Here is a 16,069-nt window from a genome sequence, read left to right as displayed (position 1 = left end):
TGCTGCATTAGAAAATGGTCTGTATGTTTAAGGGCAAACCTGACATTCCAAGGTTGGTAAACCTTTGGTAGAGTTAATGTTAAAAAACAAATAGTAACGGCCTTTTGGACATTCACCCTCATGTTAGCTTTCAGTACAGCTCTTGTCCACATGTTAATCTAATGGCATTTATCTTCCTTTTCTCTCCTTTATTAATAAAGTATAATATTAAAAAAATGAATCCCTCTCTTCCTTTGCAGCTTTGTCATTGGCCAGATTCTTTCTGATCAAAGCCGAGACACTATAGTGGAAAACATTCAGAAGAGGTTAATAGAAATTGGAGAAAATGTGCTAAATGGCAGTGTCCCAGTGAGCCAGTTTGAAATTAACAAGGTAAATGTAGCATTTATTGCTGAGCCCAGCTGCTGCCATGTGTTTTTCACCTCCTTCAGCTAGTTGAAGAACCACCTCATCCTTGCAATCGAAATAAATTCTAGCTGGTGATGAAAGCTGCTTAACAACTAACTCACGGATGGAGTGTTAGCATACCACTCTTCCTCTTCCAGCCACTGGTGCTGCCCTGTCAGCCACAGGGGCCTTCTCTCTGCATTTCTTACTTGATGGAAGCCTCATTTCCAGAGATTCTGTGGAGCGATGTAGTTGATGTTTAGGGGACTAGAGAATATTACCTTCTCCGTAGTCCTCATTTATAGTTGTTTGGGAGGACAGGCCTGTAAGATTAGAGAAAGATGGAGACAGACAGACCGTGTGTGTGTGTGTGACTTTCACAGAAGGTGATCCTTAGAGGTACTGTAATCAGAATGCTTTTTTTGGACATAGATAGTTCTTTAGAATTAAGATGGCTATAGCATTTTCTTTGTAGCCAGAGCACTTGTGCTTTTATTATATTTTTCAACTATGTAATTTAGACTTTATGGACAGTCTTAGTTGTTGAAAATGAGGAATATTTTTCCTTACCTGATTTGAAAAATAAAACCTTGGTTTCCAAAGTGCTGTGTAATATAAGATGTTAGGTTGCAGATTTCCTTTTTCCCCCCATTTAAAAAGAGTACCCTTACATATTCAGAAGCTAATTTTGCAAATACCATTTTACCCATTTTGTGATAAATAGATTTCGTTGTCAAAGCTGATACAAAAAAGGAATTTTAATGAAAAAGAATAATGATGACATTAAATAGAAGACAGAGTTAAGACTCATTCATGATACCCCTGTGCTAAAGTGATGCTTGTCATTTTTGCATGGTTCCTTACTCTTTTTATTTTATTTTATTTTTACACTGAAGCAATTACAATATATATTATGTTGAAATCTGTTTTTATTTGACATAAACAGATTGTTTCACATTTCTATATTGTCTTAAAAAGGATCGTGTTAATCTTATATTTCACTGATAGAGTAAAAGTTCTGTTTGATTATTTACATTATTTTGGATACTGGAAATAACTATTGAACATCTTTCTATCTTAATCTTTTTGCTTTTGGATGAATTATTTTCTTAGTTTAGGTTCCTTGAAGTGAATTACTTGAGTCAAAAGATGCAAATATCTGGATGGCTCTTACCCAATTGCTTTGTAAAAGGGTGATACCCATTGATAAGAACAAAATGTGTGTGCCAGGTTCACCACAGATTTGCTTGTATTGGTGATAGTTCATTGGTGATCTTTAAATAAAATAGTGCTATCATAATGTGAAGCAGTGTCTCACCATTGCATTTAATTTACATTTCTTTGGTTTTTAGAGAAGATGAATATTTTCTATGCATATCCTTAGGATTAGTATTTACTCTTAAGTGAGTCATTTGTTTCCTACACCTTAACTGTGCTGTCTTTAATGTCACAAAAAAAGACATTCATTTCTACATGGAAGTACAAAAAAATAGAAGCAAATATTGTAAGAGGCCATGTGCTTTGGCACTAGCTCTTCACTTGAAGCGATGCAGTGTTTATCCATTGGCATGGCATCACCTGTGACATCTCAAAAGTGATTTCCCTTCAGATTTTGTTTGGTCTGTCTCAGAAATGTGCATGAGTAGGAGTTATGACTTCAGTCTTCCTTTGATCAATTTTTGCATCGATTGTACAGATTGTATCCCTGACACGATCTACCTTCTTAGAGATGTGGACCCTCTATCCCAAGGGGTTCCAGTCAGAAGTTTGGAAGGCTGAATCCAAACATGACCACATTATTGGCAGAAGAACACTGCGCCCACACTCATCTTCTTATAGGAATGATGACACAGTATGACTAGTAAGCAAAGAAACTGGAGTCCCGGATGCACTGGTAGTCTCCAAGTGCTCGTGAACGGTCTGCAGTCTTGTTATCCTGAGGTTTTTACTATCGAAATTGTTAAACTTACATACAAATGTAGAGAATAGTATTATGAATCCCCATGTATCATCATTCAGCTTCACTAGTTATCAATTTATAGTGACATTGTTATTCATAATAATAGTAATACTTAATGTGATTAGGGCTGTGCCTTCATTCTGTGTGGCAGAGCTAAAATTGTGACTTATTGTCTTTTTCTTCTCCATTTCCCTTGATATAGTAGCTGGCAAATAACAGTTGTTCAGTGAATATTAAAAGAATTCACTTGATTTCCTACTCTTCCATTCATCAATGTGTGTGCACAGTGCTACATCCTGGGATATAAAATTGAATAAGCAAAGCATGGTCCATGTTTACAAGATGGAAATGGTCTTTCAAAGATATTTCCTGTCCCATATTTTTATACTTTTTTTTAAATGAAGAAAACGGATTTCTGCAGTGTTGACAGACGTGCAGTGAATTCTGATGAAAGGACTATCTATATCATAGTTATTCCTAAGTCTGTTTACAGCAAGCTATTTATGTCAAAGGTGATTGTCTTGATCAACATCTGTCTGAATACTTGCAATGTTTAAAACTTGTGAGCCATTCAGTTTTTACATTTCATCTCTTTCAAAGGAGAGTGGAATGGAAGAGTCTATGTCACTGGTTGTGGATGATCTTATGACAGAATATCTGTATATCTGTAGTTATGGATATTTTTGTGATCTTGGGAGGGATTGAAAATAGGAGGCTAGCCTAGGGTGGAGGGGTAAAGTGGTGAGATTTGCCTTTCTAGAGATTTTAGCCCTTGTTGTTAAAAACAACTGAAAAACATCATGTGTGATTTTCTGAATTACCGCAATCTTAGCCTAGATATTTTTCATAAAGTAACACAAAGTACTTCACAGCTGATTTGTATAGCCCTGGTTAACTTGAGCCTTAACCACCAGGAAGCATTTTTTTTTTTTAAATCAAGCCTTCTAAAACTAGCTTGTAAGATCCCCAAATAGCCCCAATCTAATAACTGGAAAGTATGTCACATGAAATTCAGAATTTCTTAATATTGCTCTGAAGTATAGTCAATTGAAGAAGATAATGGTTTTTTTAAGTAGAGTTCTATTGATTAAGATTTCTATGCAGTATTACCCATTCAAGTCAATCAAGACTCTGCATAATGCGGGTTAGAGGAGATTCAGATACTAGGAGCATTTCCTAGGCACTCTCCTACACTTGAGTGTATGATTTAGAAAGTGGACATGACATGGGTATGTGCAGCCGTGTTGGAAGACCTGCTTTATTCTGCTCTGGCAGTTCTCAAATTTCCTGGTCTCAGGACACTTGCACACTCTTAAAATAATTGAGGACTGTAAGAGCTTTTGTTTACGTGGCCTGTGTTAATATTTACTGTTAGAAATTAAAACTGAGAAACTCTTAAAGCATTTATGTATCTGTTTAAAAATAGCAATAAACCCAGTATGTGATTATAAAAATAACATTTTTCCTTGAAAAGTAGCTATATATTTCAAAACAAAGAAAAATTAGCCAGAGGAGTGACATCATTTTAAAATTTTGCACATCTCTGTAATGTCTAGTTTGGTAGAAGACATCTGGCTTCTCATATCTGCTTGAGTATCCAGTCTGTTGTGATGTGTGGTTTTGGTTGAAGTGTACGAAGAAAATCCATTTTCACACAAATACATAGTAGAAAAAAGAAATATTTCAGGACTTTTTCTGGATATTTGTATATTCTTTGTTTCTACACCAGTATTATCTAAGTGGCATTTTCATAAAGATTATTGTAATGTGGAAATCTAAAACCAAGCAGGGAACCTGATGCGGGGCTCCATCCCAGGACCCTGGGACCATGACCTGAGCTGAAGGCAGATGCTTAACGACTGAGCCACCCAGGCGCCCCTCCTCTTGTCTTTTGAAACCCACCACAGAGCTTGATGTCTCCCTCCTACCCCTTGTGCATACTGAATTCCATTCTGATGGACTGTATTTTGTGTTACCTCTTGCTTTTAACTTTTGCTTTTATCTCTGCCCAGAATGTTCTTGCTCCTGTCACCTTTTCTTAAAATCCTCTTTTTCTTCACATGCCAGCTCAAATTTTTTTCTCCTAAGATTTCTACTCTCAAATGGAAGTGATCTTTGCCTCTCTAAACCCTCTCCCTCACACTGTTCACATCTCCCTTATGGCACATGTGGCTTATTTTAGAGATTTTATTCGCAGAATGAGGAATCGTCTACTAATAGCAGATGACTTAGAACCAGTGACTGTCTTACTCATCTCACAGTGCTTTACAGTGCTTGAACTTAGTGAATTATTGCAGAGTGAGCGAAGTAATTCTGCAAGCATTTGGTTGCTACTGTACGCCAAGAATTGTTTTGAGCACTGAATGCAGCGGCAAGCAAGGCTGACATGTTCCTGCTCTCATGGGGCTTACTTTCTCTTAGAAACTCATTCTTTCGGCCTTTGTAGAGCTTAAATTGACAGTGTGAATAAATCCACCGATTTCTGGTATCTTTGAGATTTATTTAGGCTAGAGGAGCCTTCGAGAAACAGATCATTAAGTCAGAGTAGCCGATCTCCATCAGTCTTTACTAACCACTTAATTCAGTGAGGGAATTGCAGACATTAAGAGAAACTCTAAAGGCTTGATAGAAAACTGAATTTGTAGTCTTAATTTTTTTTTTATATGCAAGTATTACGTGCCATGGCCCATAAACTTCTATTTCTTTTTTGCCAGAGTTGCATCTGGTTATATTAGTTAGTAAGTGAAGGAGGGAGGAGCCTTGAGGATGGAATGTCTAAAGACTGCAGCGCTGTTTTCTACATACAGCTTCTGTTCTTTTTATGTTTATGTGGCAGATAGGATTCTAGGAAAGATGTGTTTAGTGTATATCTGTGTGAGAAGAGATTTAAAGTTTGGGGCTTTTTGTTTCCTCTTTTAGGCATTGACAAAGGATCCCCAGGATTACCCTGATAAAAAAAGCCTACCTCATGTACATGTTGCCCTGTGGATGAATTCTCAAGGGGGCAGAAAGGTGAAAGCTGGAGATACCGTGTCATATGTCATCTGTCAGGTAAAACTGAAGCTATTAATAAGACTCCTGGACCCCATAACCCAAAGTAAAACTCATATCACCACAGTGTCTTATTTAATGGTCTTCCAAATAATTGATGGTATGAAGAGATGGGTTAGTCTGGTTGTTTTTATAACATTTGAAGTGTTAGAGCTATGGCATATTTTATTAAAATTTTCAAAAAATATTTAAGACCAGTGTCCTGGTTCACTGAAATTGTTTTGGTGAGACAGGTGCATAACAGTAGGTGCTGTTTCAACCCTAAATTAACTTCAGTGAAACTATATATAGGTTTGGTCATATGTCCAGCAGCAGTCCATCATCATTCCTTTTGCCACAGATTCTGTTATGAATACTTAGAATAAGAGAGTAAATACATTTTTCCCTAGCTTATGTTCACAGAGTTACTTGAAAAGAATATGAAGTGCTTGATAATATGGAGAAGGGTGCGAGACCCCAAAAACATACCTTAGGAGGAAAACACAAATGATCTCACCAGTTTGTTTGTTTGTTGTATTTTGAGTGGTGGGGGCCTAGAACCCACCTCCTTGCCTTCTCCCTCTTCCATGTGGCATCTCTGAGGAACCTCTACCCTTTCTGGAACATAGGTTTAAACCACTAACCAGTTTCTTTGGAGAGTTGTGTGCCTCTTGACAGGGATGAGGAGAGAGGGTGGGACACAAGAGCAGTTTTTTTCTTTGAAAGCACTTAACTCCAGTTGGAGCAAAGGAGAGGTCTCATCTCTTCCTTTTGAAAAAAAAAAAAAGAAAAAAAAGAAAAAGTCACAGCCTCTTTCCAAATTATTTAAAATTACTGTGGTGTGGTATACTTACCAAAAGGCATAATTCGTCTGTTATAAGACTTTCTTTTTAATTAATTAATTGTTGCATTTTGTTATTACAGTAAAAAATTAGATAAGCCTTAAATTTCATTGCATTATGATTGATCTTTGTCAAACTACAGTCAGTGTGTTTTTAAATCATAGAGTCTTTTAGAATTTAAAAATTATCTGCTAATATCTGCTCGGTGCTGTGGATGATGTACATAACAAATGATTTAAGTACATGGACAGGAATCAGCACTTGACTCTGTCTCCCTCCTAGGGTTACCCTTGATTAAGAACTGTTATAGAAAGCCAATTCCTGCAGGAAAATATTTCCATAAATGTCTGACTCGCTCAAGCCCTTAATGTGCTTTGCATATTGCCTCTGACAAGTCTCATCTCAAAAAAACAATTTTCATATTATGCAAATAAAGATTTTGGTAAATAGGCTAGTTTTTTTTCACTTATGACTTCACATACATGGAAAAGCTCTTAGATTATTAATGACAGGAGCAGATGGCTATATAGCTTTGAAAAATTACATAAGTTCCATGAAATAACATCTAATAATGAAATCCAGTCACAATTATATTTTGGCTAAATCTGGAATGGAGATGTATGGTAGTATGATTGATAGATTTAAATAAAAGTCAAGCTTATGTTCATTGATGTCTAGAGATTGGGTCTTATGATTTCTTTTTCCTAGGTCTTATTGAGCTAGAAAAGCTAAAAAATGCTGATGCTGATATAATACAGTAAATCCAATTTTATGTATTTTCAACATTTTCCCCATCCACTGGTGCTGGGCCTTAACTTTTTTGCTTATTAAAACTACAGTCCATGTTTCTTTTTGTTTATGCTTCTCATTGTATCCCAGGAAAAGCTCTAGGACTTTAATTTGCCTCTGTTCCCTAGCAGTGGGTCAGGCCCACTTTGAGCATGTTTGTGAGCCAAAGCTCCCTACCTCTTTTGCTTTTAAGCACTCAAATTATTCTGTTTCTTAACACAACCATATTTTTAGAATATCTTTTTGAAAACGTATGATGATATACTTTGAAGAGAACTATACTGCTCTAAGCAAAGGTGCCCTCCACGAATAGTAGGTCTCCTAGACAGGTTCTGTTTTGTTTGAAATTTATATTTAGACTGTAGTACTCTACTGATAGTTACTCTGGCTATAAATTCAGATGAGTTCAGAGAGTAATGTTTTTGGTGTCGAATTTATATTGTAGTTTGTCGCCTTGTAAAACGTACGTGAATTATTTGCTGAGATCTTAAATCAAGTTCCGCTTGTTGGTTAAGTTTTAAATCCTCAATTATTTAACTTTAATTAGACATAATTTCCATAAGGCATGCCTTTAACATAATTGTTTTAAGGGGTCCACTTGTCACCCATTTAAATAACTTTTTTCAGTTAGTTTCCTACTAAAGATGACGACATAGTTTTGAATGAATTGACTGTACCTGGTTGTCTCTGTGAAGTTTGTACTTTGTGAAGTTTACAGATTACTACATAGACACTTCAAGGAAGGCCAACATTGCTTCCTTTTTTTTTTAGAATAGTATTTTTTTATTTTATTTTATTTTATTTATTTTTTTTTTAAAGATTTATTTATTTATTTAAGAGAGAGAATGAGAGAGAGAGAGCATGAGAGCGGGGAGGGTCAGAGGGAGAAGCAGACTCCCCGCTGAGCAGGGAGCCCGATGTGGGACTCGATCCCGGGACTCCAGGATCATGACCTGAGCCGAAGGCAGTCGCTTAACCAACTGAGCCACCCAGGCGCCCAGAATAGTATTTTTTTAATTGAAATGTAGTTAATACACAGTGTTACATTAGTTTCAGGTGTGCAATATAGTGATGTGACAAGTCTGTTCGATAGTGGCTCTGCTCTGTCACCATACAAAGCTATGACAATACCATTGGCTATCTTTCCTATGCTGTACAACTAAAAACTTTATTTATTTTTTGTTTTTGATTTTTTTATTGTTATATTAATCACCATACATTACGACTGTTGAATCACAGACCTGTACCTCTGAAACAAATAATACATTATATGCTAAAAAAAAGAAAGAAGAAGAAGATAGCAGGAAGAAATCGGAGGGGGAGACCAACATTGCTTCTTAATCTGGTTTTAAAGGTGTATGCCATGTGTTATTGCATATACCATGGGATCTTGCTAAGTTTTAGAATTAGGTCTGTGAGGGATATATCTTATGTCACGGCCTGAATGTTTTCCCAACACAACACAGCAAAACCTGTCTTACCAATTCTTTTGAATTTAGTCATGTTTGGATTCAGATTTTTTAAATACAATAAGAAATATGTTTGGGTCAGTGTTAAAGCTGGTCCTTCATGTGGTTATTTAAAATAAAAACTTTCTTAACTGAGGATATGCTTAGAAATTTTCAACTGCTTTTTTAAAAAATTTAACTTACTGTGAGAACATCTTCTAATGATATATTGGAAGGTAACTCACATGCCTTTAAAGAAAAATTGCCTATAGAAATTTGATTTTTTTTTAAAGATTTATTTATTTTGAGAGAGTGAGAATGAGAGAGAGAGAGAGAGTACATGAGAGGGGGGAGGGTTAGAGGGAGAAGCAGGCTCCTCGCTGAGCAGGGAGCCTGATGCGGGACTCGATCCCGGGACTCCAGGATCATGACCTGAGCCGAAGGCAGTCGCTTAACCAACTGAGCCACCCAGGCACCCCAAAATTTGATTTTTTTTTAAAGATTTTATTTATTTGAGAGAGAGTGAGCGAGCAAGCACGAGTTAGAGGGAGGGGAAGAGGGAGAGAGAAGCGGACTCCCTGCTGAGCAGGGAGCCCGACAGGGGGCTCGATCCCAGGACCCTGAGATCATGACTTGAGCCAAAGGCAGATGCTTAACCGAGTGAGCCACCCAGGCACCCCTGTATAAATTTGATTTTTATTCACCATTAAAAAGTGGCAAACTTAACATTGCTATATAATCTTTATTTTTCTAAGGGGGGCTCAGAGAGAGGCGCCTGGGTGGCTCAGTCGTTGAGCGTCTGCCTTCGGCTCAGGTCGTGATCCCAGGGTCCTGGGATCGAGCCCCACATCGGGATCCCTGCTCGTCAGGAAGCCTGCTTCTCCTTCTTCCACTCCCCCTGCTTGTGTTCCCTCTCTCGCTGTGTCTCTCTCTGTCAAATACATAAATAAAATCTTTAAAAAAAAAAAGAATCTCAAGTAGGCTGTACACCCAGCGCAGAGCCCAGTGCAGGGCTCAATCTCCTGCCCTTGAGATCATGACTTGAGTTGAAATCAAGATTCGAATGCTCAACTGACTGAGCCACCCAGGTGCCCCTCAGTATTGCTGTAATCTTAAGGACAGGCCAGTTTTTTTTTTTTAATACAATTCTGTAAATTGATCAGGTTTCAGGTGTTAGTTAATGAAGTCAATCTGAATATAGTTGTAGTGCATAAAGACGCTGCCCAGGAATGTTTCACACTCTTTGTCATTGGCTGTCATCTTACTCTTATCTAATAATTCAGACTTCACAAAGGGCAACAATTAAAGGTGATGAATTCTGCCCAGTTTCTTTTACCGTGTTGTGAACTCCTGAAAAAAAAATTATTTGGCAAGTCTTTTAATCCGAGGTTTGCTTTCTAAGTATTTCCTTATATCCTAGACTATGTAGAACCTAGTTGATAAACATTCCAGTTTGTTTCCATCAAGAGCCTTGCCAGAGAAAGAGGCCCCTGCCTCCAGTCTGAAGACAGTGCTGTGCAAGTAGCCTCTGCTTTGGGTTGGACGCTGAGCTGAGAAGGAGCTGATTGTAGCAGGAATGAAAGAATAGGGTTCGTGTTGTCTATTTTGCAGAGCAGCTTAGCACTGTGAATAGTTAAAATTGACTAGTCTGAATATTAAATTCTGTTGTAGAAAAGAGGCGTGGAGTGAGTTGTCAGATGTTGGTCCAGTAGTGTGATGACTTTTTTTGATTCACAGATGATGGTGACCTCACACACAGGGCTGTATATGGACCACTTACATAGAATTACACAACTTTTATTTTTATTAAGAGGATTTGAAAAGATACTCTCCGACCCATCTTTCTTTCCTTGAGGAGAGCCATGTAAACAGTGCAAAATGGTATGCCCTTCATTCCAGTGCCAAGTATTTTGCTTCTAGAGCATTGCCACTCCACCAGGATAGCTCATTAATTTTACTCCCGTCTATTATATCTTGTATATAAGTTACTAGTCTGTGGATTTCATACCCCTTTCTTTTCTCCTTGCCCATCTGCTTCTTGATACATAAAGCTCTCATAGAAAATATAACCCTGGGGGCCTTAAAGATGAGATTATGACTAGAGTTTTTGCATGAAGGGATTGTATTAACAATAAAAGGACCACACATGTTTTTTCTTATCACCCCTAAAAGGCCTTTCTGACTAGACTAATAGTTTAGCAAGTCTTCTCAGTGTGCTTCTATGGTATGGCAGGTGGAATTATTTAATCTAGTCATGCCATCTTGTTGGTTTCATGTTTCAACAAAAAATAGAACACAACACATGCTGGATTTACATTCTTGGACAGTGGGGGTGACATGTTTTCCTTGATCTTCCTGCTCTTACATATGAAATGTTCACCAGTGGGTCAAAAGGACTTCTTGGTGTTTGGAATTGAATATATAAAGTTTGAATTATTGTCCTTCTTTTTGGCCAACCGTGTACATGTGACTGAATTTCCTACAACCTTACCTGTACCATGTCCTTTTGTAGGATGGGTCAAACCTCACTGCGAGTCAGAGGGCCTATGCACCTGAGCAGCTACAGAAACAGGACAATTTAACCATTGATACCCAGTACTACCTGGCTCAGCAGATCCACCCAGTCGTGGCTCGGATCTGTGAGCCAATAGATGGAATTGATGCTGTCCTCATTGCAACATGGTTAGGTAAGTGTCCCCAGCTCACATAGCCTCTTACCGGGCTTTAGCAGTACCCGTAGTCCTCCCTCACCTGTTGTGAGCCTTTTTTATAGGTACGGTATGTGTCGAGCACTTCTTTGTGTGTAGTTGGGCATTTATTTTTGTGGTTGGTTGGTTAATGTCTATCTCCCTTCATAGACTATGGACCTCATATGCTTGCTACCTGTATAGCTACATGCCTGCTCCATAGTAGGCACTGAGTCAGTAAATGCCAAGGGAAGAGAGGGAAGGCAGGAGAAGGAATGAAGAGATTTTAGGCACAGTGACGGTGTCTGAGCTTACACTGTTGTAGCTTTAATTGGTGAACTTCCATTAATAAGGAGATTGATGGTATTGTGATGGTTGGTTTATATTGTCTCTTGTCTCTAAATGTATTTTTGTATAAAGTGAGAATACACAGCTTTTTTAACATTAAGAAGTTTAATTTTTAATATTCATTCCCTGTGAGTGCCCTACTCTCACTTTAAATTCTTTGAAAACTAGGCATGCTGTTACCTTCCAGGAATTAGCTGAGTCCTCATTTCTCATCATCCCAGGAGGTGCTGGTCAACCCTGAAACCTCAGCATTTTTTGACTTTTTGCTGTGGCACCAGATTGTTGTCTCATGCTTAGAAGTGTATTTCATTACTTGCTCTGATTTCATTTCTAGATGACCAGCATGTAAAGAGTTACATTGATTTAAGATGGTTATTCTAGCCCATTGTATGCAAAGATGAGTATTTTTAGAATACTGTCTAATAAAGTCCTTAGATGGTGCCTCACGATCTATAAGTAAGTCCAGATGCCACTGACATCTCACAGTCTTTAATTCTGGCAGTTGTAGACTCTAACTTTGGAACTCCAACCTGTATTTCTAAGAGCCTTCTTTCTTAATCGGTATACTTAGGGATCCCCTAAATAAGGCATTGCTCATTCTGTCCCTGCTTCATGGAAAATTCTCCCCCTCTTCTCATTGAAATGTTTGGCTTAAGACATGGGCTTTGACATCATAGGGACTTGGGCTTACATGCTGGTTCTGCTCTTCACAAGCTCTTTGGCTTTTGCAAGCCTCTAAACCTTGATCTAAGCCTTGGTTTCTGGAATCGTAAACTGCAGTTGCTCTGAGGGTGGCAATAGAATAATGCACGTGTGATGCTCTGCACAGGCCTGGAGCAGAGAAAGTACTCAGTGCATTGTTAGCAGCCACATCCCTCTCTCTTGCCAGGCTTCTGCATACGTGCGTCCACACTCTTCCGGTCTATAAGATTTGTACATAGTTTTGTCAAAAAGAATGAAATCTTGCCATGTGCAATGACAGGGATGGAGCTAGAGTGTGTTATGCTAAGCGGAATAAGTCAGAGAAAGCTAAATACCATACAATTCTACTCATATGTGGAATTTAAGAAACAAAACAGATGAATATATGGGAAGGGGAAGAAAAAAAGAGAGGGAAGCAAACCATAAGAGACTCGTAGTGATAGAGAACTGAGGGTTCATGGAGGGAGGGAGGTGGGGGCTGGGCTAAATGGGTGATGGGTATTAAGGAGGGCACTTGTTGTGATGAGCACTAGGTGTTGTATATAAGTGATAAATCACTGAATTCTACTCCTGAAACCAATATTACACTATATGTTAACTAGAATTTGAATAAAAATTTGAAAAGGAAAAAAACATTTGTACGTAGTGCTCACCATGCGTGTGTGGCCTGGGATTGGACAGATGAATGAGTTAAGTGACACATTTGTCATCCTTCCCTGGTGAGTATTTTTCTGAGCTCCTGCCCGCCAGCCCTGACTCCACTCCCTCCACCATTGTCTGCTCTGGAAGTGGAAACCCATTTTTGACATTTGCCTAAGCAAAGCATACTGTGGAAGATAAAATCTGCTACCCAAATCGTCATACAATGTGTTCTCATAGTTGAGTTGTATTTGATGGTGTTTATACAGCTTCAGCTGGGAGGAGAGGAGTGTAAGTGCTCAGTAGTTTTTAGCTTCCTTCTTTTTTCTCGCCCCTGCCTTGGGGGCTTACTCTGTCGAATACTGTAATAAGTACTTTGCATATGTTATCTAATTTAATCTTTGCACCAGCCTCATAAGGGTCTGTTGTATTCGCTCCATTTTACAGGGAAGGAAGCCGAGGCTTAGAGAGGTAACTAACTTGGTCTTGTCGCATAGCTCATTAGTGGCTGGCTGTGGTCGGATGGGGACCCAGCTTTCTGTGACTCCACATCTTGTGCTCCTCACCACTGTGCTGCATACTCTCCTGTCTTGTTCTTAGCTCAGAGAGCCTGTAACAGAGGTCCCCAAGCAGCTTGGTGTGGATGTGAAGTCGCAGGAGCTTCATTTTCCTTAGGCTCCCTTTTCTTCCCACTGCACCCACTGCAGCCCCCAGGCCAATAGCTGCCACCTCCCCGCCCCCCAACATAAGCACCAAAAACCCTGGAGTGGAACCATTTCTTTAGAGTAGATCTCCCAGTTTTTCTGTTTGTATCACCAAGAACCTGGCCTAGAGGCTAAGTGCTACCCTTTACTTCCTTGGTTGTAAATTTCCCGGTGATCCAGCGCTGAGTGGGAGTAGACGGAAGTAGCACCACCTCATGAGGGACATGTAAAAGGTAAGAGCAGAGCCTTGTGTTTTCTGCCAAAGAGCTGTTGAGTGAAGGGTGCTGGAGCCTGCCCAGGGGTTGCCTGATGCCTGCTCAGGTATCTCAACGCTGGTCCCACAGGGGACCACACTGATTCTGTTGGTTCTGGAGTCATATTTAAGATAACTCTAAATTAAACAGTGGGCAGATTTTGACTTGGTTAAAGACAGACTTTATCCTAATTGCAGCTGCCTTGTGAATCCAGTTTTCGCAAATGATTTTCAAAGCCGGTAGCCTCGTGAGGCCCATCTTCAGAGGGTTCATGTTATTACTGACCAGTCTCAGTCCACAGCGGGAGCCCTCCATGCTTGTGCATGGTCCCGCCCAGTCCCCGTCTGTCCTCCCCCCCATCCCCCCCACCCCCCGACCTGCAAGCCCTTGGTGCCAGGTAGCCAGTCAGAGCTCCTGGAAGGATCTGTGTCCTCAGCTCTTAAGGAGTTGTGGCTACACCCCTTTTTATCGTTTTCTGATTTTTATCATTTGCCGCTTGACAGCAGTTCTTACTCCTCTTCTCCTGCTGCACCTCCTGCCATCACTAGCAGTATCCACCTATCTACCTGCATTAGTGAGAAATCTTATAGTCCTTTATCTTTCCCTCTTTAGGAGGGAGGAGGGGTCCACATTAGTGAATTGGAGGTCCATAGGAGGTCCACATTAGTGAATTGCAGGACAGCAAATGCCAGCTACCATAAAGATCTGTAGAAAGCGTGGAAGGTCTCCAGGCAGCTCTTTGCAGGCATTTTGCTCCCTGTCCTGTGCGGGAGCCACATTGTGGTCTGCATCCTTTATTCCTCCACCCCAAGTGAAAAACCAGGGTAGCTGTTCTTCACTAGAGGATTTGAGGCCCCTGTTACCAGTTCTCACTTAGCCTGTGGTTTTAGAGAGGAGGAGGGAGGAGGTGGGAAAGTGGTGGGAAAGTAAGGGGAGTGTTAGGGGGTGCATGGTTTCTAAGAGGTGCAAGCTGTAGGCATAAAATTACTGTAATTTGTTTTTAAAATTCTAAATCTGTTTTCTTTATATAAAAAAAAACTGCAGTTAGTGAACTGACACTGTTAAATAAGTTGAAGTGTACAAATGTATACATAAAATACAAGCCCTCCAACTGCCTAATCACAGACATAAAATAATTCTCTTGCTTTTAATGTAGTTTTTATCTTTGACTAATGAAATGTATTACAATGTTGAAACTTCAGTGAAGTTTGATACTTTGTCCTTTTAGTTAGTACAAAGAAATCAGGAATAATGGCATAATTTCATTTAGGAAAATTATTAAGTTCATGATTTTTTTTAAAGACTCTTTTGTGGAGAGCAAGTATATTTTTCAACTACCTTTTTCTTTTTCTGTTGCTTTTATACTACTTTCCTTGAAATGAAAGGCAAGCATCAAGTGTTGGTTTTATCCTGTGGCTTCACTTTGGAAATTCTCCGACTATTTTTCTCCCTGTCAAGACACCTCCTAAAGTCTGTCTGGTGGCATGTTGCACGGCCAGGTGTTCTGATGGGAAGGCCATTTTAGTGAAAAGGATAGAGGATAGTCTTTTAAATGAGTGAATGAATAAGTGTGTTGAATTGAAAGAGAATAATTTGTTCTCTCTAATAACTAATGGTCCTCATTATCCCACAGTAAAATGTGTATCATTTTTCTGAAACCCATGTAAGATTATTGCTATTGGGCTTAAATAAAGCAAAATTTTACCCTTTTTCATTTGTGAATGGAAAAAAAATACAGGATTACTCTTCTTACACAATAGCCCAATGGGAAACATGGCCACTAAAACTTGGAACTCTTAGCTTTTGTTCTCCAGACCATAGGTTTTTTTCTCTTCTCTTGTTCTAATGAAAGCTCTTTATCGTCTGTGGAGGAAATATTCACAATATGCTTCAGCATCCAAATAGTCTTCTGTACCTGGCAAACAGGCCAGTGATAAGAATAGTCTAAAGTTCATCCTTGAATTTCATCTTTTAATACATTTATATTTCATGCATAACACTACTTAGAATGACATTATCTTTCCTCCAATGACCAGTGACTTGTATAATAGCTATCAAGTACATTTCTTCATGGTCAGTGGTAAAATTGCAGGCATTTGGCTACCTGGTCAGTTTTCTCATTGGTCCTGAGAAACTATGGATTTTTGAAGAACGTGAGAATTTAGAATTTAATCTCTGAAAGTAGTCCTTAAAACAAGACAGCACAATTAACCCAGACTCTTCCTGGATTAAATTGGAAAGTAAAAATTCCCTTTTTTGGGAATGGCCCCAGGGTCCTG

At 39.1% G+C, this 16,069-nt stretch overlaps 1 protein-coding gene across 4 annotated transcripts in view; it reads left to right on the top strand.

Moving 5' to 3' along the window:
- Positions 1-16,069, top strand: part of POLA1 (DNA polymerase alpha 1, catalytic subunit) — a 299,305-nt gene that overhangs the window by 122,639 nt on the left and 160,597 nt on the right. For all 4 annotated transcript variants that reach the window (XM_027609335.1, XM_027609332.1, XM_027609333.1 and 1 more), the window contains 3 exons: positions 240-372; positions 5,267-5,398; positions 10,969-11,143. In XM_027609335.1, the coding sequence (XP_027465136.1) occupies positions 240-372; positions 5,267-5,398; positions 10,969-11,143 (440 nt within the window). The remainder of the gene's footprint in view (positions 1-239; positions 373-5,266; positions 5,399-10,968; positions 11,144-16,069) is intronic.

This window comes from Zalophus californianus, chromosome X, assembly GCF_009762305.2.
Source record: "Zalophus californianus isolate mZalCal1 chromosome X, mZalCal1.pri.v2, whole genome shotgun sequence".
In the NCBI taxonomy this organism is placed as follows: Eukaryota; Metazoa; Chordata; class Mammalia; order Carnivora; family Otariidae; genus Zalophus; species Zalophus californianus.
This window is presented reverse-complemented; position numbering and strand designations above follow the sequence as displayed.